We start from the raw sequence: 22,595 nt of genomic DNA, 5'->3' as shown, positions 1-22,595 counted from the left end.
GATATGATGATAATAGCTCAAGCAAGTAGGTATTTTAATATGGTGCTGAGCGTTTTTTATGTGGACGCGTCAGTGAGGAATGCTTGTTACTTGCTAATGACGGCAAATTGTCCCTTTGTCGCCTAATATTTTATGCCAAAAGAATTATATGAGCATAGAGAATAGTCGTTGGTTGAATTTAAAATATTTAATTCTATATAAATATTATAAGCTACTCCAGCCATCGAAATACTATGTATATATTGTAAGTTAATAATGCAAAATTAATCATTTAAACATATTTCGTACCTACTTCGATATATTTGATTAATATTGTGTATAGAGTCGAGTCTATTTTTATTACAAAAAGTAACAATAACGATAAATTAATTAGTACTGACCCATTTCAGAAAATATTTTGGATGCTATTTCTTTATAGAATTACTTCTCCAGGTTATACATACCATGATTTCAATTGTAAAAAAATATGGTAGTCTCGCTACAATCCATTTACATATTTGCTTAAGTTAGTCAAAAACATTTCATCGACTGTTTGTTTATGAAAACCTATTGTTGTAATTATCACCATTTCAAACAGTTAACTTTAACATAAAAAAAATTAGATAAAAGGAAGATTCAGGAAAATATAGTTGAATATTATTTTTAAAATGTTACGTCTGTAGATGGAACCTTATTTTTAACTTTTTAAACTAATTTATTTGATTTTTATTAGAAACTTAACTCTTATAACAGTAACAGTATCATTTTTTCACCACTGTGGCTAACATCGATATCTCATTCTAATTTTGTTTTAATAAAATTATCTTATAAGAAGCAAATTTAGAGACTCACAGAAATATATTTTCATAGAACAGGAATGTCAAACAAGCTGACGGTCATCTAATTTAAATTGATATCCGTCGACTACGGAAATAGCAAAATACGCGGCATAACAGTAGGTCTACCACGAAAGTTACTGCCGATTATCGCGTAACGAAACGAAAGACGACCGAAATACTAGTTTAAAGGAACCATGAAGTTTCTTCGGAATAAGATATTTCGGACGGGTACCATAGACTATGATCGTGAACGAATGAAAGATGAGAGGTCTTTTATTATACACTCTTAAATTAGGAAAAAAATAAAGTGGTATACTCCGGATAAAATAAAATGTACAGTCGTTTATATTTAAATGTATTGAAATTATAAACTTCTAAAATTAGTAGTATTTTATGTCATAAGAAAACGTCAAACCTCTATTTATATTTGAAAATAACGTTACTGCGTATTACAAATATTTTTGTTTTTATTTTTTTATATATAAACTTAAGAATCATCATCACAAGTGTTTTTAAATGATTTTTTATTGCTAAATTTGTTCGTTAAACATCAATGAAAATGAACATGTAATAACTTTGATTTTATTTATTAGTTTCTATTTATGACAAGCGCTAACAAATGTATTTATGCATTTAGATGAGTAATCCCACTGTGGAACAAGTGCATACACTCCTAACATTCCTAGCAGAGCACCAGGAGTTAGCTCGTGGCCACTGTAGAAATGCAGAAGGGCGAACAAGATCAACCCAATTATGGGTTCGTCTCACCGAACTCAATGCATTGGGTGGATGCACTAAAACTGTAAAGCAGTGGCAGAAGGTAAGCACTTTTCTTGATATTTTAGTACGTGATATGCATTTAAAATGTTAAATAATTTTGTTATTAAATAAAATTTTCCAATACTTTATAAATTTTAGGTATGGGCTGACAAAAAATATCTAACTAAAAAAGCTGCTACTGCTGCTCGAAGGTCTGCCACAGCCACTGGGGTAGGGCCATCATCTGCTGATCCTTTAAACCCAATACAGTGCAGAATATTGGGTATTATGGGAGAGGGCTTTGGAGAACCTCAGTCGGATGCACATGTTCCTGCATTTCCAGAGGTATGTTGTAAAACCATTACTAAAATAGTGCTAACTGTTATCTCTAGACATATATAACATAATGGATGTCATCAAAATACATGGTGACTTCCATAGTATTCCTCATGCATTACCATTCCTTTTATTTCTGTATATAAGGTACCTAAATAGCTTTTTCCCACCTTTCAGACTGAAATACAGCTATGCAAGAACAGCTGCTTCATAGCAGAAATATGAGTTGAGACAGAGTTGGTACCTTTTTATATATACAGTTTTTCAATGTTAACTAAGAAGTAAAGATAAGACAGTACTAATAAATAACACTTACTTATACCTTATTATTGATTAAAAAATTTATATCATAATAAATTATTGTTATATGAAAATATTTCTGTAAATATTAAGATTATTAGTAATGGGGGCTTATAGTCCTAATCACTAGTATATTCCTAGACATCAAGTCTGGTATTAGTACCAATCATGCATACACTAAAACAATAATGATAATAATTATTTTAAAAAAAACTTTTTTAGAACTTCAACGGCTACTACACGTCCAGAGCGACGACGCCGTCGAGCAGACGCCATTGGACCTCGCAGTGTACGCAGGCGTTTGTTCGAAATGGAGGAGCGGCGAATCGCATAGGATCGACGGGTGGTAGAGTCAAAATCACTCCAGGAATTAAATGTATTAATAAGGGATCGATTGGATGGTCTACAAATAGAATTAAGACGACTGAATAGATGAAATTTTGTTTTTTTTTTGTATTTGACATGATTAATGTAGATTTGTGTTAGTTTGTTGATTTGTTAAATAATGAGTATAAAAAAAGTTACTTAGCTTTAGATATATCATTGTTGATTTGTTGAATTACGTTAGTTTGTTGATTTGTTAAATAATGAGTATAAAAAAGTTAGTTAGCTTTAGATATATCATTGTTGATTTGTTGAATTCTGTTAGTTTGTAGATTTGTTAAATAATGAGTATAAAAATGTTACTTAGCTTTATATAAGTATTAACAAAGACACAAAGTACTAAACTACAGTTTTTTATGGTCATTAATTTAATGCGCCTTGAACTACACTACTTAGTTTGCATATACTTATACAACATTTTTCTGAATGAATGTTTAATCATTTATAATTAGTGTTATTTTAAAAAATGTTTAATATACAATTTTGATGTTACTTTTATCTATATATATATATATACCTACATATATGTGATTACAAAATAAAAATATTTTATTGTAAAAAGTTTTTAATTTTGTAAATAAGTAATGCCTTAACTTCTAATAGAATAGAATAGAAAATCATTTATTCAAATAAACTTTTATATTGCTGTCATCTATGAATTCATCTATCCTATAATAGGCTTTTTTACATAACATTTGTTTAATATCAATTTTAACAGCATTTAGGTAAAATTAGTATATTTTTATTGCATAAGTTTCTACTTGTACAGTCTTTAAGTTTCTTGAAACTATCTAAGTTTTTCCTTGTATACATAATATTTCATAAATGTACTGTGAGGAACGGTGAGGATATTTGATTCTTTAAAGCCTTGATATAATGACTATCTCGAACATACCATAAATAGAACATATGTCTCTTCTAATCTTTATATACCAAAGAAAAGAAAACATATTAACTGTGAGACTTGGAATTTGATAAATGCACTTGATAGCTTATAGACTATTCAATATAATATCAGCTAATAATATTTAACATATATAAATACAATTATAATCATCTTTTATGACATCCTAATAATGAAAAGGAATGACAAAACATTGTATATCTTGTTTGTTCAAATTTTATATGTAGTACAACTACAAAGTTAACAATTACATTTAAACAAATAAGTTGTTTCTCCTTGAAGACTCTCCAAATGATATATTTGATGAATGCATCATTGTGTACCACCATAGAGTCAATATTCATATTTTTAAATTACTGTCAAAAAAAAATAGGACAAAATTATAAAGATATTTGCAGATAGTGACAAATATGAATAACTTGAGAATTATTTATACACTATTTTTACAGAAAATATTTTGAACATTTAAAGAGTAATGTTTTCTATTGAAAAATCTCTCTTCATTGACTGTTGGCTTATAGCTACATGGGTTATACATCCTATAACACCAGGGATACCATACTGTGTAGCAAAACTGAAAAAGAAATATAAACTACTGATTATTTAAACATCAATTAACTTATGCTGAAATTAACAACAATATCATTTATAAATTTACAGCTACAAATAGTTGACTGAACTAAATTAATAGTATATGTATTATAAATCGACAAAGAGCATAAAATTCTATAAAGTTAAATCAATCATATTTAATATACATAAACTTACTTTCTCTTCAATATGTTCCTGTCTTCCCTGGACTGAGGAAATCTATATATTTCCTTAGTATATAGGGTGTATTTAGGGCATCTGTTACATCCCTGATGCAGTTTGAACAGACTGCTGATATAGTGGTGTCTAAATTTTGTCCGACTGCACCCTGGTAGCTACCACTGGCATAAAAATTTAATGCAGTGAGAATCTGAAAAAAAAAATAGATATAATTTAATAGGTAAATACTAAATTTTTTCATCTACAAAATGTACATAAGATCTTACTTTGGTTATTTTTGCTCAACTATTTTTAGGCAGGGGTAATAATCGTACCACATACTGACAAAGATTCTCGATTTTGAGTCTGTATTTAGATACAAACTCGAAGTCGGGAATGGATCTTTGGAGGTACCTAGTACGCATTTTTCTTTTAAACCTGCGTCTTTCAATTTCTTCTTCATTGAGGGCTTCTAAAATTCCAGCAAATCTTGGCATAATGAAACTAAATCAAAATAAAGTAATGCTAAGTTGTAGGTTATATTGAACACAATAATATTTAAAAACACTAATTAGTTTAACTTTTATCACATTATTCACTGTAACACATTAACAGAATGATTAATTAATCACTTTTTTATATATTACAGCACTTATATACGTAAAATCCATACTTACGAAAGTAAAAAGGTTTCGTCTACTTCGCGCTTTAAATCACGATAAACGTGCTGTCAAAACGTCATAATAACGTACGAACGGATACTTCATGGTACGATTTGGGACGATCGAAACGATATTCTCCGTTTTCGGGCACGATTTCGGAATGAACGTTTTTCATGGTACGAATCACACGAAATATCGATCCGAAATTTCGGAACACTTCGTGGTAGACCTACAGTACCCGGGGTAGCCATTTCTGTTAACTAAGGTGAAATGTCATTAAAAAGAAATTCATTAAAAACGCGACCCCATTTTAATATAGATAAAGTAGATATTGTGGCGTATGTACTATTACGACAAGGTATGATCCCATATAAAGCTGTCATCATGCATACATATTTCGTGCGTAGGCTCCGTTTGATTGTTCCGGTTGGTAAATCGACGGGGAATATAAACACTAGTTCGCGTGTTACATTGACTTTATCATACATTACATGAGTCTTAACTTTCATACACGATCTACCTATCTAATTTTGGTAATAGCTATGCCAAAAAACTTCTTATAAATTAATAAAGATTTTAAGTAGTATCTCTTAGCCACTAAATTAAAATAAAACTGCCTATCAGTTAGTTCTTAGCAGATACTACGTATCTCTCTCTATGCTTTTAGTTTAATCTATGTATTATATTATGCAATTGAATTAACATTTTTAATTTGTAACTCGCTTTACTTTACTAACCTTAAAGGTAGATGTCATTATTTGTGTATTCGCAATATGTTATTTCTTTTAATCTTATTTATTAGTATACCCATTTATACCTGTATCAGTTAGTTTAACCGATAATAATCTGGTAAGTGATATCCACGTATGTACCTATAATGAATCATCATTATTATCGGCCAAACCGTTTCCCATTATTTAATTACTTACGTAAGTATGTGATAATGGGATTTGCACTGCTTGTTTTTATGCAGTTATACACAATTAATAGTTTAAATTAAATTCACTGTGAGTGTATTTATATATTTTGTTTAGCATATCTTTTAACTTTTTGTTGTGAAGTGTCTAAAAATTTTTATGTCTGCGTGATTGATTTCTAGCAATAAGTAGGTATCGGCTTTTTGTTTTCACATATTTATACTTTACTATTTAAAAAAAAATACTGTTTGTTATCATGACACGCAGTTATTAAATCAAATGTACACCTTACAGTTACATGACATGACTCACCTCTGTGATGCCTGACACGATGATGTGTCACCGGACGACAGCACGGTTGCTCCTGGTAAGCGGTCCAGGAGTCCGCCAGCACAGATGCTAGCACAACCCACAGCAGCCCGGCCGTCCACTGCCCAGCAGCTCCCATGGTGCCCACCACTCCTGCTAGTCCGTTCACATCCACTATACACTAGTATATTGACTGCACAGTACCCTTGGACTCGAAAGGCATTATCGCCGAACAATGGTCCATACAATGCACCCAGATGTATTGTAACCTTTAGTCAACAAACGATTTCAGAAAACTTCAACAATGTTAATCTGTTTACATTGCGCGATCCTAAATGGAAACTGTAAGATTACGCTTCCGTTCCAATCATTTGAGTTGAACGGACTTAGTGATTAATCACCGGAGTCGTGCCGCAAGCTTGTTATCTCATATCGAGTTATAATCTGTTGGCGGGGTTACTTCGTACGACTCGGCTGATTTATTAGTTTGGAAAGAAGTATCGGCGCGATCGTCACAACGTATTATTGTTTGAGAGCGGCGCCACGTGCGCCACCGGCATCGCCGTGACGAAGACTGGTGGATACTAACCGACTGGCGCTCGTTCGCTACACCTCGGGCTCGGCAGTCGGCACCGCGAGACAGACTCGCCTGCCTCGAATCGGCACACCCGCTACTCTACACACCGCCTGTCACTTGTACAAAATTCGCTTGTCTCTGCCCCTTGACTTTAAACCCCTCAACGTTAGATAAGGATGGAAAATGTACAAAATTGTTCGTATAAAGCTCTGAGCGAATGAAAAAGCTCGCTCGCTCCGCTCGTTTAAAGAAAAGTTGTAACTTAAAAAGTTTTATTATAACATTGTGGATCTGAACAACTTCGGGGAAATCTGACTAGGTAGGTACTGACCCCGGTGTCATTACGAACATATTGTAATGAAGGGGATGCTTTCTATAAAGTATAATAAATTTAACTAATTTATGTTTTCGTTAGGATACGCATGAGGAACTTTTATGTTTGTAAGCACGCGAAAGGAAGTCAGCAATTTATTTTTTATGTATATATTTGTCAATAAATAGCATAGTAGGTAGAAATGAGTCACTGTAGTAGTGTGCGTCGTAAATTACCGAGAGAATTCTAAACAAGTCATCACAACGTCATTGACGAAACAAGACCAACTAATTTGTAACATTTCTATTAATATCTCGCTAGATGTTAATTTATACAACTCAAGATGGAGAAACAATTGATTGTATTAGAGTTACGAAATACTATGCGCATTTTGATTAAAATACAATAATTTAGCTCTATGTCTTTAGTAGGTATCTATACCTTAGTCATTTAACCTACTTCACCTCTGAGTCTTCTAAGAATATTCTAGAATTCTTTGGAATATAGTCAAATAGCTAAAAATGGAATGAAATTAATTAAAAACAAATAATATATATTTCAGTGGAGATGGTAGGATAGAGCTGAATATTAATTTTCCTAATTTTAGGCGACTAAGACGAATTGAAATGATTTTATACAAATAACACCATAGTCTGTTTCAATGATAATATTTTTATTTTTCATGTAAACATAAATATTTTATTTTTTTGCCTACCTACTAATTTTTTACATAGAACTGTTAAACAAAGGAACATGTAGGTAATCTTATTATTTTTAACACTAGTAATAATAACAGAAATGAAAGTATTTATATAATAAGCTGAAGTACTCTTAAACTAAACTATTTTTAAGAAGATTTCTAATAGTATGTAATATTATGTTATCTGTGCTATTAGTAAGTTTTATAGAACACTGCCTGTTCCCGCGACTTAGTCCGCGTGGAAATTAACTTTATTTTTCTAAAATAAAAGTAGCCTAAGTTACTCCTTATTACATCAGCTATCTGCCAAAAAGGACCCATCATAATCGGTCCAGCCATTTCAGAGATTAGCCGGAACAGACAGACAGACAAAAATTTTTTAAAAATGATATTTATTATTATATGTATAGATTAGGAATAAAATTAGTGAGTATTATATATTTTCTTAAACTACTTCTATTCTTATTTACAAAGTTAATAATTCTATTGTACGAATTACATATTTACATCAAACTCATATTACTGTAAAAAATCTGTCACATACTTATCTCAATATTATGTCAAGCTGAATTTTAGATTGAACCCAGATCAAAACAACATCTATGTATTGTCTCCTTCTACTTCGTCTGACATTCCTTACATATGATGTTGATTTCCGGATAATTCTACATAACATAAGGGATTCTTGGAATTACAGGCACTTATGTGTACGTAAGTCAAGTTTTAAAGCATCAAAGCCTTTAAAGTAAAGAAACTTGTGTTAATTTGTATGTTATAATCTATTTTTAATATCAAATGTACTGTAAATTGAGGCTTCCGATTATTTTCTGATCTAATCAAAAATAGAAAGTTCAAAACACTGCCTATGACTGGCTTCAATCAGAACGTTATTGTCTATACAAAATCATCGTGCGAGTTTGCAGGCGTTATGGAACAAATGAGTCATAAACTAAAATGTATAACATTTTATTATATATTAAATAAAAATGTTGTCTAGGAAGTTTAAGGAAGACTGTATTATACCGACTTACTACATAGTTACAATATATTTCTTTTAAATATATCAAGGAATATAACATTAAATATCAAGAGTTAATCATCATCTGCTTCTTCCTTATTCCATTAATTTGTGGTATTTCTCATCCAGTTCGCAGTTATCTTATTATTTACTTCCTTTCTTGCCATATCCACTTTCACACAGTCCATCTATCTCGTTTTTGATCGTCCTCTGCTTTTATAACCATCCACATTCATATTACTTTCTTTAAAATATTCTCTTCATTCCCACGCATTGTTTACTCATTTTATAACAGACAATTACCCACTTTTCAACTTCTCCGTCACTGACACCACTTTCATACTTCCTCTAATATATTCATTCTTTATCTTGTCCATTCTTGTCACACCACAAATCTATCCCAACATTCTCATTTCAGTTGCTTACAGTCGTCTTTTATCCGTCAGTCGATTACAAAGAATTCATACCTGCCGTTATTAGTAACTGCGGTATGCACCTGTGCCCCGACTTCTCTGCCGAATAATAAAAAGTTAGAGCACAACTTCCCAGACAACTTAATAAATATCTAACTATTATACTCCTCTTTAAGCTAACCGTGATTAAGGACAGAAGGGTTAGCTTTATCAATTACTCAAGCACTCCGCACCACGTTCCTTTGCCCTCCGACCCCCGCATGAGTACTGTGTGCCACCCGACTTGTCTCTAATTAATCTTAAATAACTTAATTATGAGTATGCCCTTCGGGTATAAATACGACAAATTATTAACTGGATTTGAGATATCTATTTATGTTACAATTTTAATGGAGTCTCTTGACACTGTTAATTGATATCTTACTTTACTTAAATACGCGAATAAATCATATTAAATTATAAAATAAAACGATTTTATTCCATAAATATAACAGCGAGTTTATTCAAAAGTTAGAACGGTTTGAACTCAGTATCACATTCATAAGATGAACGGAGAGATCTTAACGTCGCAGCCCCATTTTCATCAGTTCTTCAAGTTTTTCAATAAAAACTTTCGACGTCGTCCGATTTACATACGGTATGGATTCATTCATTTTCCAAAAGATTTTTCGAGTAAAAATGGCGAAGGTCTTCGGTATCCATTAGAGATGAAAGGTTGTGGCACTTGAATCCGCCTCCACCGAATCCAGTATTTGGCCACTGGAATTACAATATTTAAGTAATATTTTTGGAATCATATAAAGGGCCCCAATTGAAATGAGAACAATTCATTAAAATTGAATACACTTTTAATACAGTTATAATTTATGTGTATTTGCAATTAAAATTATGTTGACGCCATCCATAGTCAAGCAGTGATGTTAAATAGAGAGTGATTGCCATGTAACAAGTTTCATATATGTAATTATTGTGGTATAAATTGTTGACTTATATTATTTTTAGATATATAAAGACGTGCTCTATTATAATAATATTTTGATAAGTATGGATTTTTAAAATCAAATCTAAATTCGCATAAGTATCAAATACTTTATTCTTACATTGTTAAAATATTTATCCAGGTATTCAGAAAGGATAAACCTTCGAGAGCAAGACTAAAGAATTCTCGCATAAACTGGAAAAACACGCACGTCCGTATCGTAAAACGTGCAATATAAAGTGAGTATAAAACAGCTGGCGGTTAATACATTCAATTTATTTTAAGCGATGGAGCACCAATCCCTTCATAATTGTGCAAAGATAAACAATGCAACGAACAATAGTCGGTGTCCATTCCTGATCACATATTGCATTCGGGACAGTAATTCGTATATACAATAAACAAACGCCATACAAACTATTTGGGTTAATAACAGCTTAAATATAACAATAGTACTTGAAGTTTAGTAGGTAAGTAGGCTTTTGGAGTTAAAAAAGATGTATCAAATAATAATAGTCTATTTGTTAATATTTATATTTTTATTCAATTAACAAATAAATATTTTATTATTTGTTAATGTTTTATTATTCAATACTATTAATTTTTCAACATATTTCGTCGTCGTCAAGGCATATTTTTCACGTCTTTATATTAATTGGTTACTATAATAATACAAATTTACTGTACAAATATTATTTTACTATACTCAATTAAATATTAGAATATAGTCGAAGTATTGTGTTGGGATCAATCATTGGTAAAGTGCAAATAGTTTCGCATCTGAGCATATGTGGGAAGGCGTGTCTTCAAACGTTGGCTGAAGCAGCCGCCGGCGGGGAGAGAGGGATAATTGATGAAGTCGACGTGAGACCTCGCAACGGTTAATCTCTACCCGCCACCTTCGACAGGACTAACTTTATCTACGGTTAGTTCCACGGCGACGTAAAGAGGTCACCTCTTAATTTTTCTCAGAATACAGGAAAAGTTTTAATTTTGACTCTTTCGCTATTTACCAAAAAAGAAATACGAGCGCAGGTTAATTTTTTATTTTGTTCCACTTACCTGCTCGAGTTATATCATCGGAGCGATGTATACATTTAACGATGAACTAGACATGTATGTCTATCAAAATCGATCCAAACTATAAGCCATTTCAAAGTATTAGTGTAAGCCAAAATGAACATTAAATAGACAATATTGCATTAAACTAATATCTTAACACGATTACTTAAATATAAATTATTAATCTCACTCCAAGGAATTAACACAAACTGTGTAATATTATATTATCTGTGCTATCACTATAAGAATACTTTAATAAATCAATGATGTGCGATTTGGATTAGCGATGTTGCCAATATATTGTTACCTTGACAAACTGTAAAATACTATTAGAATGCAAAAATACAAAACAAAACGGCATCTCATTAATTAATGAAAGCTCATTATTCCAACTTGCGGCGTGCTATTCACTCGCGTTCACTAAACAATCACTGTGGACAATATGCTGTTATTTACCTTCTTTAATAATTGAATTCTTATACTATATTCACCGTCAATATAATTAGGACAAACTGTTGCAATCAAATGTATAAAATGTTTAAAAATAAGAAAACAATATAGAATAATGTTTATTAAAAAATACTCTAAATTTGCTTAGATAAAGATACACTTATAATTATAAATAAAAAATAGAGTGAATGAAATTCCTTATAGATATTAGTAAAAATAATTGTAATTATATGTGATATTGTCGTGCAAAGTGCCCTTTACCAATGCATATTTTCATGAGTGATAAGCTTCATTATACTTACATACAAAAATGAAAGGCGACTGCACTTAGACACATCAACGAAGTGATCCAATTTGCATGTTTTATGCAACTCCAAGCGATGCAACCGAGGCCTGGTCATTGCATGCGCGTGTAGCCTTTTAAATTTTTATATGCTATTCCCACAAATCGGAGGTTATGCAATACAGCATTTTATAAAGAATTGTGTCGTGTATTATCCGACATTGGGTTCTGTTATATAACTTCTGTAACATAAGAAATGCTAAGTTATAATATACAATAGGAAATGAATATGTATATGTAATAAAATGGTGTATGTTTCTATTTGTAATTTTTATTGCTGCAGTTTACACGCATGCTTCGCACATGCTTGCATACTTAATACATAAAGGTATTTTTTTAAATATGTACTATATATACTTTTATAGTATATATTGCATATATGAGCTGCCCGGAGATAGACATTGTACTGACTTTGTGAATTTCTTGTCTTACTGTCAAAAGCAAGAAATTAACATAGTCGTTAAGTTTTCTGAAATTTTAAAATAATTGTTCAATTTTTTGCACATACTTTAAGAACTGTCTACAAAGTATTACGAGAACAATAAAAAAAATTTGAATACAATGGAATAAGTTGTTCCCAAGTTATGCCGTGATCAAGAAAAATAGGGTTTCTTTTGTTATATATAGATTCTGTTTTCATAATTAAGAACTGTCGGCAATCTATAGGACGCCATACACCGTTTACTGTCGCACACCACCGAAGAACCAACTTTTACAGAAAACCATCGCATGAATGCAGCACTAGGTAAATTGCATTGTTCGTTTTATTGCAAGTGTGGATGGCGGAGCTCGTGCCGGAATTATTTACTATGTAACAGCACATGCACTTTATTCTGCAGCCGATTTTTAGTAATAAAACATTTTGTTTTATTTACTACTGTTTTATTCAAAAACACTTATCAAATAAGATTCTTGAATATCAAACAATAATATCAGTATTTCTAACACTTAAAAGTTCTGGTACAATTTCTTGATATTATATAACACTTTAGCTTATATCAGAGCAAGTATAATACTGATATGAAAAAGTATCCTATATAACTAAATACACAATACAAAATTCGCTTCTTTGTAAAGTAGAGAAAGAAAGAAAAACTAGATGGACTGATTTATTAAATAAAAAATTACTTGAATTTATCAATTAAAAAGTCCTAATCGGTATTTTTTGCCTTAGTATCCTGTTAATACCCTGTTTTTACTCGATTTGGACAATAATACTCTATGTGTGTATTGGGATTGTGATTATAAAATAACCACTGAACGTTAACATAGATAATAGAAAATTTATGTGTTTTTCACTTAATTCTTTATACCACATTTAAAAAAAAAGTTTTTGTAATTTATTTTATTTCACAAATAGGTATATTTTGGAGTGAATCCGCATCACTATTTTCTATAAGAAAAAATGTCTTATTTTGGTGTTAAAGCATGGGAAATTATATATTTTACTCTATGTATCAACTCAATATTAATTTATAGCCCGAAGTGAGAGTTATTATTTTAGTTTAAATTTTTAAGATTGCTACCCTTAGTTCTTTGTTATTATTTAAGTTTATATAAGGTAATGTAACCGACACTGACCCGAGATGACCTACATGATACATACGTATGAAAGTACATCGTTTATGCAAGAAGATGGAACCGTGGTCCTTTCATTAATAAACTAACTGTAACTAAGTGACCGCACGCTCATTATAATTGAATCATGAAGGGGTTGAGGAAGTAACAACCCTACCTGATATACTGTGTCATAAAGTTGATTATTTAACATATCATAAAAATCATATAATATAAATAAAAATGTTAGTAAATAAATGGAAGTAGCTTAAATATTAAAGATATCCATTTATATTTATATGTTGTTCAATATATACTAATCAATCTAAGAATTAGACGCAAAATTAATAAAACTATAAGTGCACCTTAATCAAGCTACATCTGTGACAACTTTAGATTCTAATAATTATCTACTAATAATAAAGGAATTACTTATATAAATTCAAGCTTAAAAAATACCTATGCCTCTTTTGCCCCAAAACTAATTTATGGAACATATCTGTGTTTGTAACAAATAAAATAGACTGATAATTTTATCATACTCTAGAAGAGCCTGACAATATACTCAAGTATTCCAAATTTGGACGGACGGATAATTTAAACTTGACAAAGAAATGTAAATTACATCAAGTATCATTCTGATTGAAATATTTCAATTTATAATTTAGTTTAGTAATAAGGCTAACCTCGGCCACTGTTTCTCGGATATCTACCCATTTTAGTGGTCAGTTCTCTACAACTACAAATAGGTATACCAGATGACTTTAGTGACCCTATAAATAGTATAAGTACTATATATTGCTTAATGAAATTACAAATACAATAAATACTAAGCGAATAATATGATTTTTTTTTTAAAACACATACAGTATAATGTTTCGCCTTCCGAGTTCTGTGTAGTGTAGCCAATGTATCTACCTGCCAGCGCTATACACGCTTACCATATAAAATTTTAAATAACTGTACATGGTAAAGCATCATTTTTTTTCAGTTAATTATCGAAAAATATCATAGTCCAATATTATTATTTTTTAACAAAACTAACGAAATTGGATCTGTTTAGCTAATTAAATAGCCTTTCGCCAAATATATAAAATAACAAACAAATATATTATATATTAATACCGTTATACATAATAAAATAGTTTAAATTTTTTTGAAAATCATTTGTGTACCTATTATAGAATATTCTTTTTCCATGGTAAACAAAGCCATCCGGTATATATTCCGGTACTATACAGAACAAATAAATATAGGTTATATTATGTGTAATTAATAAAATATATGTTCTCTATTTGTATTATTTTGACAATTGAAATTTTTATTTCTATGACTAAAACAGAATGCAAGCTTTTCGCTAAATCGGGATTTCTTTTGTAACGTATTTAGGGGACAATGGCGCACCGATTGCAGGCTTGCTTTAGGTATTTTATTTTCAGCCATTAGGTACGCCATTGTCGACTGCATCATTGTATCAATACAATGCGTTGCAAGAAACATTTTCAAATAAATCGGTTTCGGACCTAATAGTAATTTATACGTACGTTATAAAAAAAACACTAATGTTATTTACATTCTGGAAATTATTCCACATTCGTACTGTAAAAATAAAGAAATGATTTAAAGTTACAACGAAAAGAAAGTTTTCTAAATTCAATAAAGTGGAAATTAAATAAACTTTACAGAATATTTTTGTGGAACCTTTGCAAACGGGATTTGAATCAAGTTTGAAAATACTCCAGATTGAACTTTTAATAGAGTTTTTTCGTGGCAATTTATAAAATGTTTAAAACCTTATTTATTTCATATGATATCGTAATCCAAATATTTTATTAAGGCTTTAAATCGAAATAACTGTTATAGCTGCTATATAAGATTGTAACTTAGTTTATTTCATATCGGATATTGCAAATATTAATTTGCTAATTCTAATGACACAAGACAACTTTTGGTAATTATAATGTTCATAAAAGAATTTTTATAAAAGATTTCAGAAAACATTTTTTTCTGTAGATTTTAAGAAATATGTACTTAAATAATAAGGTTACATTATAGAGTCCGTAAAATGTACTTTGTCGAATTAAATCTATCTTTCTTCACAATGACTTTATAATTTTCATGAATCTTATTGGTGAAGCACAAATGTAATAAAATAAATAAAATAATTTAATTAAATCTATACAAAGTTTGCGAAGATATCAACATATTATATTTACCAGTTTACAATTATAAAAGAATGTTAGTATTCTTAACTTCCGATAGATCACCACAAAAACGTTGAACTTAGCGGCTGAACTTTAAGAACCAATTTCCTTTATGTCACTAGCGATCATTGACTGTTGTCGTTTATAGTACATATTTATATATATGTAGTATGTTGTATAGTACATATTATAGCGTTGTACACAAAATTTTATTCATCTAACACAACTACACTTCCATAAATATTTTAAATATCTACACTTCTGTTTGAGCTTAGATAGGTAATTTTCAAAACAAATATCTATTCTGTGTTAAGTGGATTAAGCAATGAATTAAATATATTACTTCCATTTCGTGCGCGTTCACTAATTCTTATATATATGTAAACTAATATTATAAAGTGGAACTATTTTACTGTTCCGGATAAACTCAAATATTATGTGATTGATTTAAAATATTTATATTTGACTTTTTGAAAGATAAACCATAGTACATGGTCTGTTATAACGGATAAAACATTAAAACCACCGAAAATAAAATCGCAACTGAGAGCACACACTATTGTATGTAACGCCGTTGGATCACCACGGTTGTCTGGGGATGACAATATTGCGTAGAAGCGGGTATATTCATATTTATACAAATCTTGCGCAGGGTGCAAAAACATTTAGTTAAAATATTAAAAAAAGAAACATACCGTAAAAATACAGTAACAGAATTAATTGTGAAAAATATATTAATAACGTAGAGCGTTATCTACATGCTGTGTTAATATATAAAAACACCAAGTTATAAGCATTCAGACGAAGCCGGATCTAGCCATTAGTAAAGATATATATTCGTAAAATTTGTAGTTATATGTTATTACATAAATAATTTAAAACTTGTCTAACAAAAACAAAAATGAACAGATAATGCGTTCCAACCTTCGATCTGTGAGTAGGGTTCCGACTCGTGAATTTTTAAATAGCGTATCGAAGCCTTTACAAATCCAAAACATAGAGCGCACTCCAAACTCGACATAAATGATTAGGAAGGTATTGACCCCGGGTACTGATAATATTGCTAAATTTGCACATATTTTTTTTGTATTTAATAATTTAATATCAATTTCACATAAATCAGGTAATTTAAATTTTAATGAATTAATTCAAATTAACCTTTTTTCTACTACGTTAATAAGTAAATCCTTAATATTGTGTCCTTTAACATGTATTAGTTTCTGTGTTCTACATTACATGCATTATAGAAACACAATAGCAGTCTACTTTATTACGTTAAAATTATTTACTCCTGATTTAATATTTTTAGTATTCTCTTATGTCCGTGTTTGTAATGCTCTCAATATTTACATGCACTTCGTCTTCGGCTAATACAAAAGTAACAATAATAAAAATATCTATCTGTCCGTTACCTACGTATTTACGACAAACTGGTTAAATGAACTAAATGAAATATCACGAAAAGGATCATAAATTATCTTATCTATATATTCAAAATGTTAAAACAAAAAAGCTCACGAAGTCACAGATATCAGCTAGTTTACTGTAAAGTTTGCTATAAGTAAATATAGAAATAACTCTATTCTAAAGAGAAATATAATAAAATAGATTGAAAATGAGGAATTTTGTAGACACATATAAATAATAATAATAAAGATTTTATATTCTTTTATCATTCCTTTTATAAAAACAAATATAAGGATGCTGGTCAAAGTAAATGACATAAGAGACCTTAGAGTTACTTATTTGATAAATATTATTAATCTTCTGACACTAGGTCTTTTGTCGCCTAATCAAAAATTGCACGCACAATAACATTTCATATTTTCTCGAACCGTTATCTAATTTGTACAAGCACGGCTCCGTCTGTTGATTGAGTGGAATGAACGTTATCCGGGTCATTTCAAGGAGTCGTGTCAACGTTTTCTCTGATAGTCCGGACAAGGAATACTCCAGCGAAACGAAACGACATCGAAATAATATTTTATTTTACACCACAGCCTCACAACATTTACATGGTGACCGTGAAAGAGTGAGTAATGAGTGAGCAATGTATACAATCTTACATTTGCTTTGAATCCTCAGAAAGGCGAAAGAACAATGCATAGATATATTGGTTTAACAGAAGAGATACTTGAAATAAACCGAGTAATTTGCATACTATGACGTAGTCTTACTATGCAAGTTGCGCGGTTTATTTGCAAAATTGTTGTCTTAAAAAAGGAAACTCGTATCTAGTAATATAACTACAATATGTTGTTATGATAATGATAACTTCTAACATTTACATTATTTACTAATCCATTTTTAAAAGTATAATAAAAATTGTAAATTTACACTGAGCTAGTAGGTAGTTTATTTGTCATAAACAGCTCTGTTTTATTTATTTTTAATAACAACACTGGTAAAGGGAATAAGAACTCATCTTATAAAAATAAAGACATGCTATTACAGTTGTATGTAATAATTTTAGAGTAATCAGAATACTTTATCGACTCCCTATTATCTGTAATAATATATATTTAAAACACTAAACTTCGCCAGATTTTACATACTGTATCCGCCCTAAATATGTCTATTAACATCTTAACTATGTTTATTATTACAGGAGACCTAGTAAAAATTTTAATCAACACAAAGTGTCACACCATCTTCAGACTAATATTTTATATACTTTCTTGACAGCCCTTTCAGGATCTTTCTTTTCTGAACCTTCCGGTGGTCGTGGGTTTGATTCCTCGCACGGTTCACGCATTCGTATTTATACGTATCTATGTTTTTTTATTGGACTAGATGTTTTCTATATATGTATGTAATTAAAAAAATATATCAGTAGCCTAGTACTCATAAAAGCTCTACTTAACTTGGGACTAAATGGTTAATTAAAAGGCGTAAAAAATTTTCACATTATTGTAAATCAGTATAAAATTATATTAATCAATTTCCAAATTCTTAAATGATTTTTCCAATCCTGGGAAAATAGTACTAATTGTTTTAGGCTGACCAGGCCTTTTCGACTCGTCTACCCGTTTCTTTGATTCTTCCTCAAAAAACATCTTATTAGCTTTTATTTTATTCCATGTTTTATCTGTAAACCATAAATTTATAGTTAAACCAAATTAATTTGATAATTATGAATAAATTAAATATTTTAGTATTTATAAAGATACCTCTTAATTCGTGACAACTTTCATTATAGCCTCCAGCTTCTTTTGGTAACGTTTCCAGAGGAATACATTGTTGTAAAGTATTAGAGCCCACTTGATGAACTTTCAACAAGTCCAGCATCTCCTTTTTCATTATAGGTTTCATCATAGCCAGCATTTTATCCACAAAAATCGGTGCATTTATAAAATGAAATTCCTTAAGGCGCATAAACATAGCCTTCTGAAAATATATTAAGGCACTTTAATTAAGATTTGTTCAGTTTTCATGTTATTTGTCTTAAACATTTGGTTACTCTAAAACACCAGCATTTTATCCACAAAAATCGGTGCATTTATAAAATGAAATTCCTTAAGGCGCATAAACATAGCCTTCTGAAAATTAAGGCACTTTAATTAAGATTTGTTCAGTTTTCATGTTATTTGTCTTAAACATTTGGTTACTCTAAAACACTACCTGTATAAAGTAGAAGAACTCTTGTGCTACATTTAGATCAATGCGAGTTATATGATTAAGTGTCACTTTATCCATGTTTACAATTATGATTATTCCGGGTACAGTTCCTTCTTCGTACTGCCAAAGATCAAGTATCATTACAAAAGCCCTAAAAAGCAGATAATCATGAAATATTTTTTTTATATTTGTGTTATTTGTACGCTTATTAGGTATGTACTTATTTTCGTAACGCCATGCCAGGAGTGTAAGGTGCGTTTGCCAATCTTAATTTATAATTAATATCATTTTTATACAACTACCTTACTACGTCAATATAAATCGATTTTTTGGGATCATCGTCTAACAATTGACAATAAATAGCTCGGTATCCTTGAGCTGTCATTGTCTTTAGTGGTGTTATTAACCTAAAACAAAAACATATTTCAAGTATTTTGTTATTAGTAAATATAGAGATTTATTGTACTACCTACCTACTTACCACGTATGAAGAGCAAGTTCCAACGAATTGTTTATTTCTCTGTTTGAATAGAAAGAGAACATTGTTCTAAGAGTATAGTTGAGGTCGATCACCTGTTTTGTCAACTCCATGTTATATTCGCAACAATAGTAAGCCAAAACTATCTCAAGATCTGAATGAACAAGACAAGAAAATATTAATAATAATTGTACGGTTACCGTTTAAAGTTACAACCGTTCCAACTCATATTAGATGACTGTTAAATTAATCTTAATGATAGCAACGCACTTTATTAATTAAAACGGTATGCGGTCAAGTCCCATGCACTAATTGCAAGCACCTACTTACATAAGTTTACAACAAGAAGTTACATTTAGTGAAACATTGTCTCTCTCAAAACTAGAATTAAGAGAAATTAGAATTCCACCTTATACACTAAGTATATTAATTTTATTGAAAGTATTGATCACCCTTAAATTGAATTATAATATACATATATATATGCTTACCAGTAATGTGGTGGTATGGAAGATGTGGCTGTGTATTCAGCCAATTTCGTATTGTTTCAACATCTTCCGACTTTAGACGTGGTATTTTTTCGAATTCTTTCTCTATTGAAAACTGAGCTACAAACATGTTATGCTCCTAACAAACTGATTCAATTGAAGATATATAGAGATATAGTTGCTTCTGTATGTTGACGCTATGAACGCTGCCAGTCAACAATGATATTAATCGAATGATTGAGTGAGCACCATTCATAATGTACGTCTTTGCAATCTCAAATTAGTGCAAGGTCATTGCTGTTACTTGACATAAAATTCGTCGGACATGTGTGTATAACCTATCTACTATAAAATCAATAGCAATAGGTAGATAATTATTAGTATTAATAATGTATTTAAATATTATAATTAATTTGATTTGATCTATTAAAGTTACATTCTACCACAAAGTACTCTACTTTGTGGTAGACTATGCATTTTTAATTTAATAGACAGTTTATGTCCTCTTCTCTTTGTTATGCAAACTGCCTTCACAGTCTAAGAATATTTTACCATTACCATATTTCGTCGATACCTTACATATATACCTTAAAGTATTTTAGAATCAGTTGTTGGTTTGCTTATACAGTGTAGAAACTTTAACTTTATAAATATAATGAATACCTCAAACTAAGGACAACTATTAAGTTGATGTTATTATTATTTATATAAAAGTTACAGACATTTTAACGTGGAAACAAAAATATGTGAGAGCGTCGTAGCAATCTACTCTACTACTCTTACAACATAAAATATCATAAATACTTATTGTTTCCAGTCCTCTATTAACTACAGTTGGGTAACGTATTATCTGGATACACTGCATGAGAAGTAGCACCGGCGAACAAGACTACCTGGAGATGCTGTTCATGTATATAGGCGCTGGTTACCACTTACCATTAGTAGAACAGTAAGTCTTTGTCATTCCAATGACTAAAAAAATGTATTGTACAGTAGTTCTAGATAAAACCTATAACATATTTTCGTCCTTGTCCGAGTTTCCAGGACATCGGTTCATCATGAAAACCCGTTGAACTTGTGTACCGAACCATCAAATGCTGGCTGAGTGAGTAATGTTCACGGTCCGCCAACTGCCTTCAAAGGATGTCACCTTATCACTATCCATCTTTACAACGTGTGGCCTATATTTAAAAACTATGTTTTAATAATGACTTTGTCTAGATAGTTATAAGAATTCATTTCTATTTTTTTTATATGTAATTATGGCAATTTTGCCATCTACTTAATATATCTGAACCAGAAACTTTGTTTAATATAGTTAGTATAGAAAAAGAAAACAGAGTCGCACATTCTTCATATAGGACGTTACTATAATTTTGTTAGGTTGCTATATGTATATATGTTGGGTCGCTAATTCACTTTCTTTAAATTTATTCGTGTGTTTGATTTAGATATCCATGGGAAAATTATTTGATATCATTATCTACACATTTTATATGGTTGTAGCCCACTCATGCATAAACGTAACATAAAAAATAACATACACATAATACAGATATAACATAAACATAATAAATATCTCCTTTGGAAAGTATAAACACAATCCTGGGGAGATAAAAACCATCGCTCATAAAAATATCCTTTAATTCTTATTCCTGACGGGTCTAGATAGCGAACTTTGAAAAAAGGCGAGCACAATAGATAGGTCGCAGTGCTACAGGTCTAAATCACCTGACAATAGCCCAAAACCCTCAGAATTAAATAGTAATTACCTATACACATAAGACAGGACGAGCAAACAGCTTGTTATGTAAGATGTTTCCAGGCGGACCGTCATTTCAGATACATAATCAAAAAGATTTCAAAGCACAATTTTTATAACATCATGGCTAAATAATACACGATTACATTCAATCATTACATGGTATAAAATAAAGTCGCCGTTGCTGTTTGTCCCTATATATGCTAAAATTTTAAAATCTATGCAACGAATTTTAAAGCGGTTTTTGTTTTACTAGATAGACACCACATGTACACCCGTGCGAAGCCGGGGCGAGTAGCTAGTATATAATAAATAGAAACTCACGTATTTTCTTTTAAGTGTTTCTCCAAACACTTAAGAGAAACATATATCTCAATTTATCAATATTTACTTCTATTTTCTTAAAGGGTTTCATTTGAGCTCAGGCGTCTTCATTATATCTTTTCAGTGTAGTAGTTACAATGATGGATGGATTGTGTGAAAGGAGAAGAGAA

At 30.5% G+C, this 22,595-nt stretch overlaps 2 protein-coding genes across 2 annotated transcripts in view; both read right to left on the bottom strand.

The window, feature by feature from the left end:
• The window catches only part of LOC131853184 (semaphorin-2A-like), a 63,846-nt gene extending 57,050 nt beyond the window's left edge, over positions 1-6,796 (bottom strand). Inside the window, exon 1 of the mRNA XM_059204013.1 lies at positions 6,143-6,796. Coding sequence (XP_059059996.1) covers positions 6,143-6,278 — 136 coding nt within the window. The 5' untranslated portion in view covers positions 6,279-6,796. The remainder of the gene's footprint in view (positions 1-6,142) is intronic.
• Positions 6,797-18,688: 11,892 nt separating this feature from the next.
• LOC131853383 (uncharacterized) lies at positions 18,689-20,530 on the bottom strand. Its single transcript, XM_059204251.1, has 6 exons — positions 20,343-20,530; positions 19,855-20,005; positions 19,676-19,780; positions 19,377-19,524; positions 18,926-19,142; positions 18,689-18,843 (listed from the first exon to the last, which is right to left on the bottom strand). Exons 1-6 carry the CDS (start codon positions 20,467-20,469, stop codon positions 18,689-18,691), a joined length of 903 nt encoding a protein of 300 aa, XP_059060234.1. The 5' UTR covers positions 20,470-20,530.
• Positions 20,531-22,595: the final 2,065 nt, after the last annotated feature.

Source organism: Achroia grisella, unplaced genomic scaffold, assembly GCF_030625045.1.
Source record: "Achroia grisella isolate CSIRO2021 unplaced genomic scaffold, CSIRO_AGI_Agris_v1 utg900, whole genome shotgun sequence".
Classification (NCBI taxonomy): Eukaryota; Metazoa; Arthropoda; class Insecta; order Lepidoptera; family Pyralidae; genus Achroia; species Achroia grisella.
The sequence above is the reverse complement of the archived record's forward strand: the minus strand, read 5'-3'. Positions and strand labels throughout refer to the sequence as shown.

What these genes read in the sequence shown, in the direction of transcription:
- LOC131853383 (XM_059204251.1), bottom strand. Translation starts at nt 20,469, where the DNA reads ATGTTTGTAGCTCAGTTTTCAATAGAGAAAGAATTCGAAAAAATACCA. An exon ending in TCCATACCACCACATTACTG is followed by an intron (nt 20,006 to 20,342) that starts GTAAGCATATAT and finishes TTGTTCATTCAG; the next exon opens with ATCTTGAGATAGTTTTGGCT. An exon ending in ATTTATATTGACGTAGTAAG is followed by an intron (nt 19,525 to 19,675) that starts GTAGTTGTATAA and finishes TCTGCTTTTTAG; the next exon opens with GGCTTTTGTAATGATACTTG.